This window comes from Opisthocomus hoazin, chromosome 26 (assembly GCF_030867145.1).
Source record: "Opisthocomus hoazin isolate bOpiHoa1 chromosome 26, bOpiHoa1.hap1, whole genome shotgun sequence".
Lineage (NCBI taxonomy): Eukaryota > Metazoa > Chordata > Aves > Opisthocomiformes > Opisthocomidae > Opisthocomus > Opisthocomus hoazin.
The window spans coordinates 4514771-4533690 of NC_134439.1; the positions used below are offsets into that span (position 1 = coordinate 4514771).

Consider the following 18920-nt stretch of genomic DNA (forward strand, 5'->3'; position numbering starts at 1 on the left):
GGGAGCAGGCGTTCGCAGCCCCCCGACACCCCCCGGCGTCGTGTGGCACCGGGGTCCCCGAAGCGCCACGTGCCACATCGCCTGTCCCCACCCCACCCGGCCACAGCCAGCCCCCCAAACACCTCAGGACGTGAAAAATCCCCCCCGAAAGACCCCAGTTCCCCCCAAAAGACCCCAACTCCCCCCAAAAGACCCCAACTCCCCCTCCCCAACCTCCCCCCCACCCCAGCATCCCCTTCCCATCCACCCAACCACCGCTCCCAGCCCCGCTTCGGGACGACACGCGTGTGCATGTCTGCGTACGCGTGTGCACGGACAGACGGACGGATGGAGGGGGGGGGTGGGGTGGGGGTGCGAGGGGTGCCCCCCGACTCGCTGGGTGCCGCTGATTGGCCGAGGGGCCGTCCAAGATTCCCCGGTCGCGATGGGTCCCACCTCTCCCCGCCGCCGCACCGTATATAAGGGGAGGCGAAGAAGTGGGCAAGGGCAGTAGGAAGTTTCTGCTGGGGTCTGGATTTGGAGCTCCAGAGTCGGATCGGCCCCGTATGACCCCGACCTAAGAACAAAAAGAGACCCCAAAGAGTCTACATGTCTAATATTTAGACATGTTCAGCTTTGTGGATTCTCGGTTACTGCTGTTGATAGCAGCGACTGTACTACTCACCCGCGGGCAAGGAGAAGAAGACAGTGAGTAGCGGCGTCGGCGGTGGTCCTCGCCCCGGCGGGACGCGGGGCGGCGGGCGGCGATGGGGCCGGGCGGCAGCTTCGACGCTCCGTCGGGGTTGGGGAGGGATGGAGGGGCGGTTGGCACCAGGAGCGGTAAAAAAATGTTGGGGGGAAGAGGGGGGAAAAAGAGGATTTTTCCTGCCGGGTGGGGATTTGGGGTTGGGGGGTGAAGGCGTTTTGGGGGGGTTCGTGCTGGCGTGGAGAGTCGGGGCGCCCTGCCAAGAGCGGGGAGGGGAAGAGGAGCCGGCGGGGAAGGAGGGAGCTGGGGAAGAAGGGGAGGAGGAGGAGGCAGGGAAGGGAAAGGAAAGGGGGGAAAGAGCGCGGGAGAGAGCGGCAAGGGGGGAGAGGAGGGAAGAGGAGGAGGGGGGGGCCTGTCCCGGGATCTGCTAAAGCCATCAGGAAAGAATTAGAAAAGTCTCGGATGATTCATAAGGAAAATGTTTCGGCAGCCCGTAAAGTCGGGGCTGGCCAGACGGCCACGGCCTCTCCTTGGGGGCTGCGGGTGGGAAGGGGGCTCAGGGGGGCCCGGGGGGCACGGCTGGGGTCACTGGGCTGGGGTCACTGCCCCCCCCACCCCACCGGGTCCCCTTCTGCGCCTGGCACCTGCGGGTGTGGGGACACGGGGGGACCCTGGGACCGAGCCAGGCCTGGGGTGCCCGGCGAGGTTTGCCCAGTTTTATCATTTTGGGGGGGGGGGGGGGATATTTTTGGTGCCTTTTTTGTTTGTTTTTGTGGCATTTTGCATTCGACATCCTTTGCATTTCCCCTTCTGCGTCTTCCCTTTCGTGACGGGCTTTTCGCCTTTCGCCACCCGCCTTCTGCGTTTCGCTTTTCACCCATTTTTTTTCGCCTTTGCCGAGCGGGAGGCAGCGGGGGGCCCGTGAGCCGGGACAGTGTGTGTGTCCCCCTCCCCTGCTCCCCCTCCCCGGGACCCTTCCCCACCGTGGGGCCAGCCCCGCGCCCTGGCTCGCCGCCCTGCCCTCCCCACGCCAGCCCCCCGCCCGCTCCCAGTCTCCGGAACCAGTTCCCAACCCAGCTGGCCCCATCCAGCCCCATCCCGCAGCCGCCTGGATCTCGTTTCAGCCCAGACGTCGGGGCCAACCCCCCCGCTCCCACCCATCCCCATCCCCATCCCCATCCCCATCCCCGTCCCCATCCCCATCCCCGTCCCTGTCCCCATCCCCAACCCCATCCCCGTCCCTGTCCCCATCCCCATCCCCAACCCCGTCCCCCTCGGATGGGGGGGGACCCCCGTGCCACCCCCCTGCGCCCCGCCGCGGGGGTATTTGCCTTGGCCCCATCCACCGCGGGACGCAGCGACCGGCTGGAAGGGTTTTGTTTAAATTCCAGCGTACGTGGGAAGAGTTTATTGTGGTGCTTTTCCCGTGTCACCGCGACGCGCTGATGAGAAACAGATGAAGGGAGAAAAGTTGCAGGAGCAAAGGGATGAAGGGAGGAGGGGAGAGCAGAAGGGCTGTGTGGGGGGTCGCCGCCGCGGCCCCCGCCCTCACGCTTCCCGCTCTCTCCCAGTTCAAACTGGAAGCTGCATACAGGATGGGCTAACGTACAACGACAAGGATGTGTGGAAACCCGAACCCTGCCAGATCTGCGTCTGCGACAGCGGCAACATCCTCTGCGACGAGGTGATCTGCGAGGACACCTCCGACTGCCCCAACGCCGAGATCCCCTTCGGAGAATGCTGTCCCATCTGTCCCGACACCGACGGTACCGTGTCCCGGCCCCCCGGTCCCCATCCCGGCGCGGGCGGGGGGTCCCCGGGGAGCCGCAGGGCTGGCTCAGCGTCCTTCCCCCGGGGTGTCGGGGCTGGGTGGGGTGGTGGGTCCCGCCGGGCTCCTCTGAACGCCCACCCCTCCTTTCTCCTGCAGCCTCCCCCGCCTACCCAGAGAGCGCTGGAATAGAGGTAAGGGCCCCCCGAACCCCCAAACCCCACGACATCCCCCACCTATTTCTGGAGAACCCCTTTTTCTAAGCGCCCGTCTCGTCTCTCCCCACCAGGGTCCTAAGGGAGACACCGGCCCCAAAGGAGACAGGGTGGGTATCGCCCCGCGGAGCCCCCCACCCCGCTCCGCCGGGACCCCTGTCCCGCTGGGGCTCACCCTCCTCTTCTCTCCCCCCAGGGACTCCCCGGCCCCCCTGGCAGAGATGGCATCCCTGGACAGCCTGGCCTCCCGGGACCCCCAGGCCCTCCAGGTCCTCCAGGCCTTGGCGGAGTGAGTATGGGGGGGTCCCCAGCGGCGCAGACCCCCGTGGGGGGGCCCACACCCCACTCACCCCCTGCTCTCCCTCCTGCCTGCAGAACTTCGCTCCTCAGATGTCTTACGGCTACGACGAGAAGGCTGGTGGCATGGCCGTGCCCGGCCCCATGGTGAGCACCAGGGGGGCACGGGTCCCTGGGGGGGGACACGGGGGGGACACGGGGGGACGGGGAAGGCGTGAAGCCGGGCGAGGCTCTGGGAGTGCTTCCCATGAGGATGCTGCCGAGCCGTAGGAGGTGGGAGGGATGGGGAGAGAGGTGGGTCCTGGGGGTGATGGGGACAGGGATAGGGACAGGGATGGGGACAGGGATGGGGACAGGGATGGGGACAAGGATGAGGTGGCAGTGGGGTGGCAATGGGGTGGCGACGATGTAGCAGTGTGGACAGGAGTGAGGTGGCGAAGGGACACGGGTGGTGATCGGGCCGAGGATGGGGTGCTGATGGGCGCAGCCATGGGATGGTGGTGGGGTGGCAGTGGGGTGTCTATGGGTACAACGATGGGGCCGGGGGGTGGTTGGTGATGGGGACAGGGATGGGGACAGGATGACATGGCAGCCACCCATCATCACTTTCTGTTCTCCTTCTCAGGGTCCAGCTGGTCCCCGCGGTCTCCCCGGCCCTCCTGGTGCTCCTGTGAGTATCTCCCCTTCCTCCTTCTCCTCCTCCTCCTCCTCGGTCGGGGACAAGGAGCCCCATGGGGTGGTGGGAGGCCTGGTGGGACGGGACAGGGTGAGGGCAGGGCCCACCCTTCCTGATGGGAATGGAAACACATGGGGACATGTGTCCTTGTGCCACCATGCAGGGGGGGAGTGCCATTGCCACCAGGGTCTTCAGGCCCAATCTTCTCATTTTCTAACCAATTTTTTTCCTTTTTTTTTCCTTTTTTCCCCACCAACCCCCAGGGTCCTCAAGGTTTCCAAGGTCCCCCTGGTGAACCTGGAGAGCCTGGTGCTTCTGTGAGTCCTGCCACCTCCTCCTCCAGCCTGATGTCCCACGGGGATGGGGACAAGGCTGCCTGTTCCCAGCCTTGGCCATGGCCACGGCTACACCGTCCCCGCTCCGGGGCATCTCAGCCGGGATCTGCGGGATCGGGGCTGCCAGAGCCTGGCACTGCCCAGCCCGGGTGGCGGGGTGACAGGGGACAGCTGTCACCCACAGCACCCTCACCCCTGCCTTGCATCTCTCCTAGGGTCCCATGGGTCCCCGTGGACCCGCCGGCCCCCCTGGCAAGAACGGAGATGATGTAAGTGGCCTCAGGATGGGGTCCCCCCCTGCGTGGGGGGCCTGGGGGCCCTGCCAGCCCCCCCAGGGGAGCAGGAGCCACCTGCTTGGTGACAGGCCACCAACCCAGTGTCCTCCTCCTTAGGGTGAAGCTGGAAAGCCCGGCCGTCCCGGAGAGCGTGGTCCCCCTGGTCCCCAGGTGAGATGCTCCCCTCCCTGAGGGGGCACAGGAGGGGACACCCCCCCACACACCGTGGCCTGCCTGGAGGCAAAGCAAGGACGTGACACCAGCCACCCCTCCTGCTGGGGATGGGGATAAGGGGGTGCAGGGACAGCCCCCCCCCAGCATCTCCATCACCACCTCCTCTTTCCTCCTAGGGTGCCCGTGGTCTCCCAGGAACCGCCGGTCTCCCGGGCATGAAGGGTCACAGGGTGAGTCCCACCACCCCCACCTGCCAGATTTAGGGGAAGGGGGAGCCCAACATCGGCAAGGGGTCCCCTCCTGACCCCCCCCTCTTCTCTCTCCAACTCCCCAGGGTTTCAGTGGTCTGGATGGTGCCAAGGGTGAGCCTGGTCCTGCTGGCCCCAAGGTGAGGAGCGGTGACAACATCACCCCGGGAAAGTCACCGCTGGTCCCTCGCTCCAGAGCAGGTCCCTCAATGTTGTCCTTTCTCCTAGGGCGAGCCCGGCAGCCCCGGGGAGAACGGTGCTCCTGGGCAGATGGTGAGTGCTGGAGTCCCCAGGGCTGGGGGTCCTTGGCCAGCAAACGGGGACGGGGACTGGGAGCGAGACCTGTTGGGGAAACAGCTCGTCCTGGGGGATGCTTCCCCAGGGATGCCCTGGGGACTGGGTCGAGGAAGGGGCTTAACCCCCTGGAAAGGTCGCTATGGGCAGGAGCAGGGGGGCACGGGGATGGGAGGAGGTCCAAGGAGGGGTAAAGTGGCTCTCTTGGTGACAAAAACTTGTCTTGTCCCTTCCGCAGGGTCCTCGTGGGCTTCCCGGCGAGAGAGGCCGTCCCGGTCCTTCTGGCCCCGCTGTGAGTGTCTGGTTTGGGCAGGGCTGAGCATCCCCTGCTCAGGGGGGCTGGGGGCCGCCCCTCCTGCCGGTGGGCATCGCTAAGGGGTGCCTCCTCTCCCGCAGGGTGCTCGCGGTAACGACGGTGCTCCCGGTGCTGCCGGTCCTCCCGTAAGTAACCCCCAAAACCCACTCCCCAACCAGCGCCCGCTCCGGCTTCTCCGGAGGGAGATCCCTTCCCGGCTCCACCACGGCTGGGAAACCCTGGCCGGGGGCCAGAGCTCTGCTGCCCGGAAAACTCCTCGGTGCCCGATGGGCGAGGTGGGATCCTTCCTCTGACGCGTGCCCTCTCCCCCCATTTAGGGTCCAACCGGCCCCGCTGGTCCCCCTGGCTTCCCCGGTGCTGCTGGTGCTAAGGTAGGACCTGCCCGACCATCTCCTGCCAGGTGGCATCTCCCAGGCTGGGAGAAACTGGTGGAAACTGGGAGTGCGGGGTGGTGGGAAGGAGGGACCGAGCATTGGCTGGGTTCTTCACGTGGCCCAGAAATGAGAAGTCCTGAGGTGCTGTGGGCTCGCTGCTGCCTGGGACAGTGGGGCAGGTGGGGACGTCCCCAGCCAAGACACGTGGGCGTCTCTCCTGGCTTTGCCTCCGTGGAAAAGGAGCTGTGGATGGAGGGGGACATCAGCCATGTCGGGGGTTTCGGGGCAGCCCTCGTGCTCACGGCTCTTCCTCCCTCCTCTTCCTCCCCAGGGTGAAACCGGTCCCCAGGGTGCTCGTGGCAGCGAAGGTCCCCAAGGTGCCCGTGGTGAGCCCGGTCCCCCCGGCCCTGCTGGTGCTGCTGGTCCTGCTGTAAGTGGCATCTGATGGCTCCTTGCTCTTCGGCCTCACATTCTGCTGGCCCCGGCATAACCCTCCTCCTCCTCTTTCTCTCCTCAGGGCAACCCCGGTGCTGATGGTCAACCTGGTGCCAAGGGTGCAACTGTGAGTGTCCCTCACCCCCCACCTGGCTCTGGGATGAGGGGCCGTGCTACTTCCTCACCTCCTCCTCTGCCTCTTCCAGGGTGCTCCTGGCATCGCTGGCGCTCCCGGCTTCCCCGGCGCCCGCGGGCCCTCCGGACCCCAGGGCCCCAGCGGTGCCCCCGGTCCCAAGGGTAACAGCGTGAGTATCCCCGGAGACCTCCGCCCGCCTCCCCCCGGGGTCGCATCCGTTCTCCTGCTGCTGGCCCACCCGGAGATGTCTGCGCTGGCATCGCAGCGTGGGGCTGGGGGCTGGCAGCTGCTGAGCATCCCCCCTCCTGCTGTGGGGCCGGGCAGGATGCGGCTCGGGGCTCCCTTGGCTCACCCAGCTGGTGGTAAATGGCTTTTCCCTCTTCTTCCTCTTCCAGGGCGAACCCGGTGCTCCAGGCAACAAGGGAGACACCGGTGCCAAAGGCGAACCCGTAAGCGACCCCCCCTCCACATCTCCTCAGGGGCTCGGCCCCTCCTGGCTCCCGCGCTCCCTGCGGGTGCTCATCTCCTCGCCTCCTTCCCCAGGGTCCCGCTGGTGTCCAAGGTCCCCCCGGCCCAGCCGGCGAGGAAGGCAAGAGAGGAGCTCGTGGAGAGCCCGGCCCCGCTGGGCTGCCTGGTCCCGCTGGCGAACGTGTGAGTACCGGCAGTCCCTGTCCCATCCCGCCGTGTCCCTGTCCCCATCCCTGTCCTCCTCCCACCTCCCAGTGTCCAGTGGCCGAGCCTCGTGGGTGCTCAAGGAGGGGCACCCACCATGGTGACATCCCCAGCCCCTTCTGACGCCCCACTGAGGTCTCTGATGGAGCATCTCAGCAGGGACACCAGGCTGGTCCTGCCGGTGGCCAGGTCCCGCATCGTCACGTCCCTCCCTGAGCCCCCCAAGCCCCCCGAGGTCACCCCGTGTCCCCACACTGACCCTTCGCCTGTCCCTCTCAGGGTGCTCCCGGCAGCCGTGGTTTCCCTGGCGCTGATGGCATCGCCGGTCCCAAGGTAGGTGCCCAGGTCTCCCCCCTGCCTGTCCTGGCCAAGGAGCCGTGTCCTCAGCGGGGTGGTGGGGACACTGTGTTTGTCACCCATACGGTGGCGAGACTGGCTCTGCGCTGCTGCCACCTCCGGTGACACGGCTCCGGTCCCCATCCCCGGGTGATGTCCTGCAGCTGGGGTAACCTCTGTCCCCTCTCCCACCCCTCCCCAGGGTCCCCCCGGCGAGCGTGGCTCCCCCGGCCCCGCTGGCCCCAAAGGATCTCCTGGTGAATCTGGACGCCCCGGGGAACCCGGCCTCCCCGGTGCCAAGGTGAGCAGAGCGTGGTGGGCATGGTGGGCATGGTGGGCATGGTGGGCTGGAGCAGTGAGAGCCACGTCAGCACGGTCACAGCGCTGGTGGCCCCGCTCTGGGGACGGATGCCCGCTGCCGTGTCCCCACGCCGTTTGCCGGGATGCTGGAGCATCTCTTGGAGCCCGGAGCTCCTCACCCACCTTCTCCTCCCTTGCAGGGTCTGACTGGAAGCCCTGGGAGCCCCGGTCCCGATGGCAAGACTGGCCCCCCCGTAAGTTGTACCCGCCGATGCCCCGCTCCTCGCTTGCCTCGCCACAGGTTCCGCTAACGGGGTGCTTTCTCCCCCCCAAAATAGGGTCCCGCTGGTCAAGATGGACGCCCCGGCCCCCCCGGCCCCCCCGGAGCCAGAGGTCAAGCTGGCGTGATGGGTTTCCCCGGTCCCAAAGGTGCTGCGGTGAGTGCGAATGGGAGCTGCCTCCCGGGGGGGTGCAGGAGTCCTGGTGGGCGAGGGTCTGCTGCCCACCAGCCGCTACCCCCACCCAGGACGGTGCCCGCGGGTGGGCACGTGGCTCCCGTGGAGTGGGCACCCAAGGAGGGGTGGCTCAGGGGACGTGTCCCCCCCTGAGGAGGGCATCCTCCGGAGCCTGCGGGCTCGTGCCCGTGTCGTGGTCCCGTCGGGGGTCTCATCCTGCTCTCTTGATTTCAGGGTGAGCCCGGCAAACCCGGCGAGAGAGGTGCTCCCGGTCCCCCCGGCGCTGTGGTGAGTACCCACCGCATCCCCCCGTCCCGGCGGGGCCTCGGCGAGGAGCTTCACCCCGGCGCGGGGTGGCGGGGACGGGGTGTGGGACGGCCGAGCTGGGGCTGGGGGAGGCTCCGGGGACGGGGACAGCAGCGGGCTGAGGTGCTGGGACTCCGGCCCGGTGGTTGCCCAGTGGCTTTGGAGCGGGGACAGTGGGGAGGTGACGTGGCCACGGGCGAGCTGGCTGCGGCTTCCCCCGTGTCCTTCGAGGGATGCTACAGCCGCATCCAGCCCCGTGCACGATTCGGGGGGGGTGCGGAGTCCCACGAGGGCATCGCTGGGGTCATGGCTGCGCCCTGAGCACCCTCTTCTCCCTCTTCCTCAGGGCGCTGCTGGCAAGGATGGTGAAGCTGGTGCCCAAGGTCCTCCCGGCCCTACCGTGAGTGTCCCCGAGCCCTTGGCCAGCCACGGTGGGGCTTGGCCGCCGGAGAAGGGGCTGGGGAGCCACCTGCCCCCCCTCACTCCTGTCCCGTCCCCCCCCAGGGTCCCGCTGGAGAAAGAGGCGAACAAGGTCCCGCTGGTGCTCCTGGCTTCCAGGTGAGGGGGGTCCCCGTCCCTTGCGAGGGGACAAACCGTCCGAGGTGGGGGTGAGGTTGCCCCTTTGCTTTGGTCACCCATCTCCGTGGTGCCTCATCGCTCCTCTTCTTCCTCCCCAGGGTCTGCCGGGCCCCGCTGGCCCCCCCGGTGAGGCTGGCAAGCCCGGTGAGCAGGTGAGTGCGGGCCAGCGCGGCCACGGCGTGGCACCGTCCCTGTCCCCTCCTCATGGTCCCTCTCCCAGCCGGGGCTGGGGGCTGCAGAGGGGGGGTCCCCCAGCGCACCCCGAGGCCATGTGCTCCGCGCAGCCTCTCCCCCGGGAGCAGTGGGGACCCCAGCCCTGCCCCATCCTCCCAGGATGGTGGGACCCCCTTCCTCCCCACCCCTCAGGGGGTCCTGGGGACCCCTACGCCTGTCCCCAGGGTCACCCCTTCCCGTGCTGACCCTGCGCCCTCTCCGTCCCGCACAGGGTGTCCCCGGAGACGCCGGTGCCCCCGGTCCCGCCGGTGCCAGGGTGAGTTGAACCCCGCTCCCACCCCAGCCGGCTCCCGGCACCCCCCGGTGCCCACCCCCCCGCTGACGGCCTCGGCCCCTCTCCCACCTCCCCTCTCCAGGGTGAGAGAGGTTTCCCCGGCGAACGCGGCGTCCAAGGTCCCCCCGGTCCCCAAGGTCCTCGTGGTGCTAACGGTGCTCCCGGTAACGATGGTGCTAAGGTGGGTGCCAGGTCTGCTGCGCCGGGCTGGGGACATCCGGGTGATGGGGGGCTCTTGGGGTGCTGATGTAAATGGGGGGGGGGGTTTGGCTTCGCCCCCTTTTGCTGGGGTTGGTCCCACGGGGTCCCGCGCTGCGGCTGAAGCCGGGGAGGACCTTGCTGTGCCGAGGGTTCTCGCTGACGCCCGGTTTCTGTCTCTCTTGCCCAGGGTGACGCTGGTGCTCCCGGTGCCCCCGGGGGCCAAGGCCCCCCCGGTCTGCAGGGTATGCCCGGAGAGCGCGGTGCTGCCGGCCTGCCAGGCGCCAAGGGTGACAGAGTAAGCGTCCCCCTAAAACCTTGACGTCCCACCGTGGTCGTGCTCATGGCTGTCCCTGTCCCCCTGTCGTCACCTCGGGGCTGGGTGTGTTCCCCACAGCTATGGTCGTGCTCAGGACCGTCCCTGTGTCCCCCCGTTGTCACCTCGGGGCTGAGTGTGCTCCCCAAAACCATGGTCATGCTCATGGCCATCCCTGTGTCCCCCATCGTCACCTCGGGGCTGGGTGTGCTCATGGCTATCCCTGTCCCCCCATCATCACCTCGGGGCTGGGTGTGCTCCCCAAAGCCATGGTGGTACTCATGGCTGTCCCTGTGTCCCCCCATCATCACCTTGGGGCTGGGTGTGCTCCCCAAAACCATAGTCGAGCTCATGGCTGTCCCTGTGTCCCCCCATCATCACCTTGGGTCTGGGTGTGCTCCCCAAAGCCATGGTCATGCTCCTGGCCATCCCTGTGTCCCCCCCATCGTCACCTCGGGGCTGGGTGTGCTCCCCAAAGCCATGGTCATGCTCATGGCTGTCCCTGTGCCCCCCTGTCATCACCTCGGGGCTGGACGTGCTCCCCACAGCTGGGGGTGGTGGGCAGCAGCCCCCTGGGGAGGGGACGCTCAGTGCCACCCCTGTCCCCAGACGAGCGTGGCCCTTGGGGACAGCTCCTCGCTACCAGCCGGGAGCTGAGCCCAGCTCTTCCCCCGGAGCCCGGGAGGAGGAGGATGGTCCCAGCCTCTCCCGGGGAGGATGAAGAACCAGGGGTGCCTCGGTGCTGCTGCGCACAGGGGAGAGGAAAGGGGGGGGTGACCCCCATGGAGGGGACCTCCCCAGGTAACCCGCCATCCTCTTCCTCTCCCAGGGCGACCCAGGTCCCAAAGGTGCTGATGGTGCTCCTGGCAAAGATGGTCTCCGAGGTCTGACCGGCCCCATCGGCCCCCCCGGCCCCGCCGGTTCTCCCGGTGACAAGGTAGGGCTGTCCTACCGGGGACAGAGGTGTCCTGGCACCCACTGCCACCCCCTCGCCACCCCCTTGACCTCCTGTTTTTTGGTTTTCCTCCCCCTTTCCAGGGTGAAGCTGGTCCCCCCGGTCCTGCTGGTCCCACTGGTGCCCGTGGTGCTCCCGTAAGTGTCCCCCCAGCCCTGGCCGACAGCCCTGCCGTGGGTGGCCGTCCTTTGGTGGCCGTGGGTGGCTGTCCCCTGCCTGGGGTGACACCGCTCTCCCCATCTCTCCTAGGGCGACCGCGGCGAGCCCGGCCCTCCCGGTCCTGCTGGATTTGCTGGCCCCCCCGTAAGTGCGACAGCCTCGTTTCTCCCTGCCCAGGGGCCCGATCCTGCCCTGCCAGGGCGATGCTGTGCCCCCCCGCCCCCCCGGTTCACCCCTCTCTGCTCTCCCGCAGGGTGCCGATGGCCAGCCTGGTGCTAAAGGTGAAACTGGGGATACTGGAGCCAAGGGTGATGCCGGACCCCCCGGCCCTGCCGGCCCCACTGGTGCTCCTGGCCCTGCTGTGAGTTGCCCCCCCACCCCCCCCACCGTCTCGGGGTGCAGCCCCGCGGCGCGGCTCACCCCTCTCCTCCTCCTCTTCCTCCTCCACAGGGTGCTGTTGGTGCTCCCGGTCCCAAAGGTGCTCGCGGTAGCGCTGGACCCCCTGTAAGTACCAGTCTCATGGTGGGGAGGGGGGTCTGGGGCCCTTAGGGGACCCCCCCAGGTTACAAACACCCCCGAGGTCGCTTCACCCCCACTGCGTCTCGCTCTGTCCCCCCAACGCCGTGGGGCAGAGGGGAGCGGTGGCACTGCCAGCCCTGCACCCCCAAAACCATCCGTGGGGATTGACCCGGGGTGGCTGCGTCCCACGGGAGCGGGGACGGAGCAGAGGGTAAATGGGGGGGGGGGGCTGCCTTTATCCCCCCCCAGCCCAGCCCCAGCTCCCCCCTCGGTGGACGCTTTCCTCCTGGCCACCTGCCCCGGGGGTCCCCGCGGTGACCCCCAGCCAGGGGACCGTCCCCTGCACCCGCTCCGCGGCCAGGGCAGACGATGCCCGGATCCGGCCCCTGCTGACTCCAGTTCTCCCTTCCAGGGTGCTACTGGTTTCCCTGGTGCTGCTGGAAGAGTTGGTCCCCCCGGCCCCTCTGTGAGTACCCCCGGCCGGGCGAGAGGTGGGGGCTGGGGGGTGCTGGATGGTGGCTGCTGGTGGGGGGGGATGCAGGATGGAGGTGCTGGGCACCCATCCATGGGGCTCTGTGTGGCCGCCCTGTCCCACTTGGCACTGGGACACCCCTGGCTGCCCTTCAGCTGGCAGCTGGGGGGGTCCCGGCCTGACGGCATCGCCTCCCCCCCACCCAGGGGAACATCGGCCTCCCCGGCCCCCCCGGCCCCAGTGGGAAGGAAGGTGGCAAAGGACCCCGTGGTGAAACCGGCCCCGCTGGCCGCCCTGGCGAGCCCGGCCCCGCTGGCCCCCCCGGACCCCCCGGCGAGAAGGGCTCTCCCGGCGCTGACGGCCCCATCGTAAGTCACCCCCCCACCTCGGACCCCCTCAGCGGAGCCGGGGATGCCGGGCAGCATCGTGCTCCCCCCGCAACCCCGCATCCCTCCGCCGTCCCCTCCGTCAGGGGGGTGGCCCCCGCCGCTGCCACCACCCTGAGGGGTCGTTTGTCCCCCAGGGCGCTCCCGGCACCCCCGGACCCCAAGGTATCGCCGGCCAGCGCGGTGTCGTCGGCCTCCCCGGACAGAGAGGCGAGAGAGGATTCCCCGGGCTGCCCGGCCCCTCTGTGAGTACCTGGGGGGCTCTCAGGGACAGACGATGCTGGGACCCCCCCCGGGGTCCAACTCACCCAAGCAGCCCACCCATGGCTGGGTGAAGGATGCTCGCCGGTCCTTGACACCCCCTCATCTTCTCTCCGTAGGGTGAACCCGGCAAGCAAGGTCCCTCCGGTTCCCCTGGCGAGCGCGGTCCTCCCGGCCCCATGGGCCCCCCCGGCCTGGCCGGACCCCCCGGTGAAGCTGGACGTGAGGTGAGCGGTGGTGGGCAACCATCGGTGTTGGGGGGCAAGGAGCCCGGTGCGTCGGCGTTGGGCTCTCCGCGCTGAGGACTTGCGAACTCGTGGCGCTTGTGGGTGCTGAGTGGAGACGGTGCCGTCCAGGCCCTCGTGAGCCCCCGCCTGCCCTAACGAGGGGGTCTTCGCTCCTCCCTAGGGTGCTCCCGGCGCTGAAGGTGCCCCCGGTCGCGATGGTGCTGCTGGTCCCAAGGTGAGTGGGCTGGCGAGGGGGCTGTGGGAGGGGGCTGTGGGGCTGCGCTGGCCCACGCTCACCTCTCCTCTTCCTCCTCCTCCTCCTCACAGGGTGACCGTGGTGAGACCGGCCCCGCCGGCCCCCCTGGTGCTCCCGGTGCCCCCGGTGCCCCCGGCCCTATCGGTCCTGCTGGCAAGAACGGAGACCGCGGCGAGACCGTAAGTGATGCTCTGCCCCGCACCCCTCCCCAGCCTGGGGGTCCCCCCAGCCTCCACCCAGTTATGGAGCGGGGACTTGGTCCCACGGACCCCCAGGCTGCTGGAGTCCCCCCACCCTGCGTGGGGTGACACCGCCCCGAGCCGGCGGCAGCAGAAGGTGGAGGATGCGCTGACCTGTCCCCTTCTCTCCTGTCCCAGGGTCCCCAAGGTCCCGCTGGCCCCCCTGGTCCTGCTGGTGCTCGTGGTCCTGCTGTAAGTTGATGTTCTCCTCCGTCTTCCTCCATGCTTCTGCGTCCCCGTGGGCGTGGGGGCAGTGGCTGGCCTGGACCCCGCTCAACGCACCTTCCTCCTCCTCCTCTTCCTCCTCCAGGGTCCACAAGGTCCCCGTGGTGACAAAGGTGAAACCGGTGAACAGGGTGACAGAGGCATGAAGGGTCACAGAGGCTTCTCCGGTCTCCAGGGCCCACCTGGTCCTCCTGTAAGTCCCGTGGGGTGACGGTGGCCCCGGGTGCTGCCCCACGTCCCGGGAGCAGAGCGAGATGCTGATGGGACCTCTGCTTGTTCCTTGCTTTGCACAGGGCTCTCCTGGTGAACAAGGTCCTTCTGGTGCTTCTGGTCCCGCCGGTCCAAGAGTAAGTCCCCAGCGAAGGCTGGAGCATCCTGGGGGGAGCAGGGGGGAGATGGTCCCCGCTGGGTTTCTGGTGGGGGTCGGTGGATGGGACCACTCCGCGCGGGCGGGACGGCCGTGCTCATCCCATCTCCTCTCCCGCAGGGTCCTCCTGGCTCCGCTGGTGCTGCCGGCAAAGATGGTCTCAACGGGCTGCCCGGCCCCATCGGCCCCCCCGGCCCCCGCGGTCGCACCGGCGACGCCGGCCCTGTCGTACGTATCGGCTCCTCTGCCGCTGCCCACCCAGAGCCACCCGCCTTCATCTCCTGCTCACCATCCTCTTCCTCCCGCAGGGTCCCCCTGGCCCACCCGGACCCCCTGGTCCTCCCGGCCCCCCCAGCGGCGGCTTCGACTTCAGCTTCCTGCCCCAGCCGGTCCAGGAGAAGGCCCACGACGGCGGGCGCTACTACAGAGCCGACGACGCCAACGTGATGCGCGACCGGGACCTGGAGGTCGACACCACCCTCAAGAGCCTGAGCCAGCAGATCGAGAACATCCGCAGCCCCGAGGGCACCCGCAAAAACCCTGCCCGTACCTGCCGCGACCTGAAGATGTGCCACGGCGACTGGAAGAGCGGTCAGTGGCCCTGCCGGTCCCTGCGTCCCTCTGGGATGTTCTCACCTCCATCCCTCTGTCACCTCTACATGCTCCTCGCTTCATCCTTCCTCCAGCCCCTCAGCTGATCCTCACCTTCATTCCTCCATCCTCTCTTTCTCATAGCTGCTCTCACCTCCATCCTCTACCTCTCATGGCTGCCTCTCACCTCCAACCCTGCTCCTCACCTCCATTCTCCATCCCTTCATCCTCCATTTCTCACAGCTGCTCCTCACCTCCTTCCTCTGTTACTCATGGCTGTTGCTCAGCTCCATCCTCCACCCCCCAAATCCCTCCTACCTGCTCCTCACCTCCCTCCTCCATCTCTCACGGCTGCTCCTCACCTCCACCCACCATCCCCTTGTTGTCCATCTCTCACAGCTACCCCTTCCCCTTCATCCTCTGTCCCTCCCGCCTGCTCCTCACCTCCATCCCTCATGGCCGCTCCTCACCTCCATCACTACACCCTCCATGGCTGCTCCTCACCTGCATACTCCATCCCCCATGGCCACTCCTCGCCTCCATCCCTCATGGCTGCTCCTCACTTCCATCGCTACACCCTCCATGGCTGCTCCTCACCTCCATCCTCCATCCACCGTGGCCACTCACCTCCCTCCCGGCTCCCTGACCCCCCTCCCTCTGCCCCACAGGCGAATACTGGATCGACCCCAACCAAGGCTGCAACCTGGATGCCATCAAGGTCTACTGTAACATGGAGACGGGCGCGACATGCCTCTACCCCACCCAGGCCACCATTGCCCAGAAGAACTGGTACCTCAGCAAGAATCCCAAGGAGTTGAAGCACGTCTGGTTCGGCGAGACAATGAGCGATGGCTTCCAGGTGAGCAGGGGGACGGTGAGGGGGAACAACGGGGATGGACAACCGGCGCTTCGATGCCTAACGCCTCTTCTCCGGCAGTTCGAGTATGGTGGTGAGGGCTCCAACCCAGCCGACGTCGCCATCCAGCTGACCTTCCTCCGCCTGATGTCCACTGAGGCCTACCAGAACATCACCTACCACTGCAAGAACAGCATCGCCTACATGGACCAGCACACGGGCAACCTGAAGAAGGCCCTTCTCCTCCAAGGCGCCAACGAGATCGAGATCAGGGCTGAAGGCAACAGCCGCTTCACCTACAGCGTCACCGAGGACGGCTGCACGGTGAGTGGTCCAGGGGATGGGCACGGTGGTGGCGGTGGGGACGTCTTACGGGGACGGGGCTGATCCTGACCTCCCCGCAGAGTCACACCGGCGCTTGGGGCAAGACAGTCATCGAGTACAAGACGACGAAGACCTCTCGCCTGCCCATCATTGATTTGGCTCCCATGGACGTTGGCGCTCCAGACCAGGAATTCGGCATGAACATCGGCCCCGCCTGCTTCTTGTAAACCGGACGCCCCACGCGTAACAGGAGAGAGTAATAATAATAATAATAATAATAAAAAAAAAAAAAACAGCCGAAAAAAAAGGAGAAAATTTCACATGGACTTGAATTTGTGTCGGTTTCTATCCAGCGTCTCTAAAACTATTTGCGTTTCCGTAAAAGAAAAACCTAAAAAACCCCCTCAAAAAAAAAGCATTAAACCTAAAAAAAAAAAAATAAATAAAAAAAAATAAAAATAAATGACTTTTCAAACAAAATCACCAGGAAGTGGGTTCGCTTGCTTGCCCTCCTCCTCTCCTCCTCCTCCTCAGCCCCGAAGACGGCACGGCTCAGCTCACCGCAACTGCTGCCACGGCCGCGCCGAGCCCCCAGCCCGGACCCCCGGGACCGGCCGAACCCCCCCCTCCAGCCGCCCCTTCCCCACTGGCCCCTCTGCTTCTCGCATCTCATCAGCACATTCATTTTTTGCTGCAAGGAAGATGTTGAATTCTTGGTTATAAACTGCTTTTCGTTGTTGTTTCCCCTCTCTCTTCCTCCCCCCTAATCTCGTTTTTAGTTTATATTTTTTTTTTCTTATTTTATTTTTATTCAGGCAGCAAAATCCGTTCATTCCCAAGCGCACCAGGGGAGCAGCCGCTGCCCCGCCGCCGAGCAGACCCGACCCTCCGCTGCGTGCTCCCCTTTTCCGGAAGGCTACCTCACCGCTCTGCTTCGGCTTTCGGTTTTTCATTCGGGGGGGTTCTTTTTTTGTCGCATTTTCAAGTAGTTTTAGGTTTATTTGGGGTTTTTTTTCAGCCGTGCCGGGACTTTCCTGCCAGGTTCAGAGCAAAGGTGCTAATTTTTCTCTTAATATTTCCCCCCTCCCCTCCGTTTTGTTGTTCTGTTGATCTTTTCTTTGCGTTTTCCTCCGTTCAAGGTCCCTCGGGAGCCGCTGAGGTTTCTTACCCCCAGGATTTTTTCTCCTGGGGTTTTGCTTTTGGATTATCTTTTATTTTGGTCCCGCAGCCCCCGAGCCCGGGACCGCCTGGTGCTACGGCCTCCAAAGCCGCGACTCAGCTTCATTTATTTTCATTTCCCTCTCTTCTGGATTTTATTTTTTTTTCCCCCTTCTCCTTCTTGGCTGCCCAGCTCAACTTGTGAATTTTCTAAAGGTGCTATTTACCCCCCCACCCCGCCCCGCAAGCAAATCCCAGAGCGAACGCAAGGCAGAGCTAAAAAAACTTAAAAGCTTCGGAAGAGAAAACAACCCCGATTTCCAGGTGAAGCAGGTGGATCTCCAGCTCCGCTCTCATCTTCCAGCAGCTTTTTCTCCACCCTTCCACCCCTCCATCCCTCCATCCATCCTCTCATCCATCCATCCATCCATCCCTCCATCCATCCATCCATCCCTCCATCCATCCATCCATCCATCCATCCATCCGCCCATCCATCCCTCCATCCATCCATCCATCCCTGCATCCCCTCATCCCTCCCCGGGCACGGAGGGGCACGAACCCACCCCGTCTCCCGGCGGGTGCTCCGGGCTCTCCCGGAGTCGGTACCTAGTCTGTCTATGTATAATAATTTGAAATTGGTTTTTTTTTTTTAATTATTTTTTTTTTTGACTGCTGAAATAAAGCATGTGAAATGATCCAACCAACCTGGGGTGCTCTTCACCGGCGGGCTCTCGCTCTCGGGGGTTGGGTTGAGGGGTCCTGGGTGGGTGCTGGGTGGGTGGGGGTGCGATGGGGCTCCCCAGCCCCTCGTCCCCGGTCCCGCTCTCGTCCCGGCTGCTCCCGCTCTGCTCCCGCCGAGCTTCTGCGCTCCCGTCCTGCCCGTCCTCCCACCCCAGCGCAGCCCCCCAGCCCTCCTCCTCCTCCTCGCTCAGCCCCCCGCTGTCCTGGGGCGGGGGGAGAGGAAGGAAGGGGGGACCCACACCGCCCCCCCCCCCCCAGCAGGGAGGTTTGGGCTGGACTGGGGAGGGGGGGCAGAGCTGCTGAGCACCCATGGGGAAGGGGACTTTGGGGTGGGCCCCACCAAATGGGGGGAGAAAAGGGGACATATGGGGGGCAGCAAGGGGAGGATGGGGGCTGGGGGGAGGGGGGGTATTCAGCCCAGGGTGCCCCTCCCAAAGGAAGATGGGGGTCTCAGCTGGGTGAGGGAGGGCGCAGAGAATTGCGCCGAAATTGGGGCAGGGGGGTTGTGCTCGCCCTGGGCTATGAGAGCAGTGTCTGTGGGTGCCAGGGTGAAAGCCCCCCCCAATGGGTGCCCCCCACCCATGCCAGCACCCGCCCCAGCTCCTCCCCCTCCCCTGCAGCACACGCGTGTGCCCAGCGTGCCCCGTGCCCACGCTCACCTCTCCCACAGCCCCTTCGCCGGGGGGACGAGCGGGACCCCCAACCTGGGGGGGCTGCGGGGGCAGCGGCGGGGGCCACAAAGCCGCCTTTCTCCTCGCCTGCCCCAGCCCATCAATGGCTCCCCTTGTTCCTCCCAGGCCCCCCCCGTGTTTTCCTAACCCCCACCTTGGCGCCTGCCCTCTGCGAGGGGGGGGCTGCCATGAAAGAGGGCCTTTCTTTGGAGGCGAGGGGCCGGGCTGGGCTGGGGGGACCCCCTGGGGGGGCCGGGGAGGGGTGATGGGGGTGCTGAGCGGGATGCCCGGGTCCGTGCGGTGGAAGGGGCGAGCGGCCGGAGCGGCCGGGGGCTGCGGGAGAGACCCTGCCGGACACGGGCACCCAGGTGAGCCGGGGGACGTTGGGGTGCCGTGGCGGGTCCCTGGGGCTGTGTCCCCCCCTCGTTGTCCCTGTCCCCATCCCCGATCCGCTCTCCGTGAGCCCCTTCCCCTCCATGGGGCTGGGGGTTCACGTCTTTGGGGGGGGTCATGGGTGCAGCAGGGGGGTTGTGGGTGCAAGCAGGGCACCCAGCTGGAGCAAAGCAGCTCAAGAAGGGGGGAAGAGAGGAGTGGGACCCCCCAAAAGAAGGGACA

The 18920-nt window shown here is 66.4% G+C and overlaps 1 protein-coding gene across 1 annotated transcript; it reads left to right on the forward strand.

The window, feature by feature from the left end:
* Positions 1 to 497: 497 nt before the first annotated feature.
* On the forward strand, positions 498 to 17537 carry COL1A1 (collagen type I alpha 1 chain). The gene is made up of 51 exons (XM_075443440.1): positions 498 to 687; positions 2257 to 2451; positions 2613 to 2647; positions 2743 to 2778; positions 2865 to 2957; positions 3044 to 3112; positions 3591 to 3635; positions 3905 to 3958; positions 4192 to 4245; positions 4369 to 4422; positions 4602 to 4655; positions 4760 to 4813; positions 4902 to 4946; positions 5206 to 5259; positions 5364 to 5408; positions 5601 to 5654; positions 5989 to 6087; positions 6175 to 6219; positions 6299 to 6397; positions 6624 to 6677; positions 6772 to 6879; positions 7180 to 7233; positions 7439 to 7537; positions 7737 to 7790; positions 7875 to 7973; positions 8226 to 8279; positions 8644 to 8697; positions 8802 to 8855; positions 8975 to 9028; positions 9322 to 9366; positions 9467 to 9565; positions 9773 to 9880; positions 10728 to 10835; positions 10937 to 10990; positions 11103 to 11156; positions 11266 to 11373; positions 11463 to 11516; positions 11944 to 11997; positions 12210 to 12371; positions 12527 to 12634; positions 12770 to 12877; positions 13059 to 13112; positions 13205 to 13312; positions 13511 to 13564; positions 13683 to 13790; positions 13891 to 13944; positions 14085 to 14192; positions 14273 to 14555; positions 15224 to 15414; positions 15493 to 15735; positions 15816 to 17537. The coding sequence occupies exons 1-51, from the start codon at positions 606 to 608 to the stop codon at positions 15960 to 15962; spliced, it is 4362 nt and encodes a 1453-aa protein (XP_075299555.1). The 5' UTR covers positions 498 to 605; the 3' UTR covers positions 15963 to 17537.
* The last annotated feature ends 1383 nt before the right edge of the window (positions 17538 to 18920 follow it).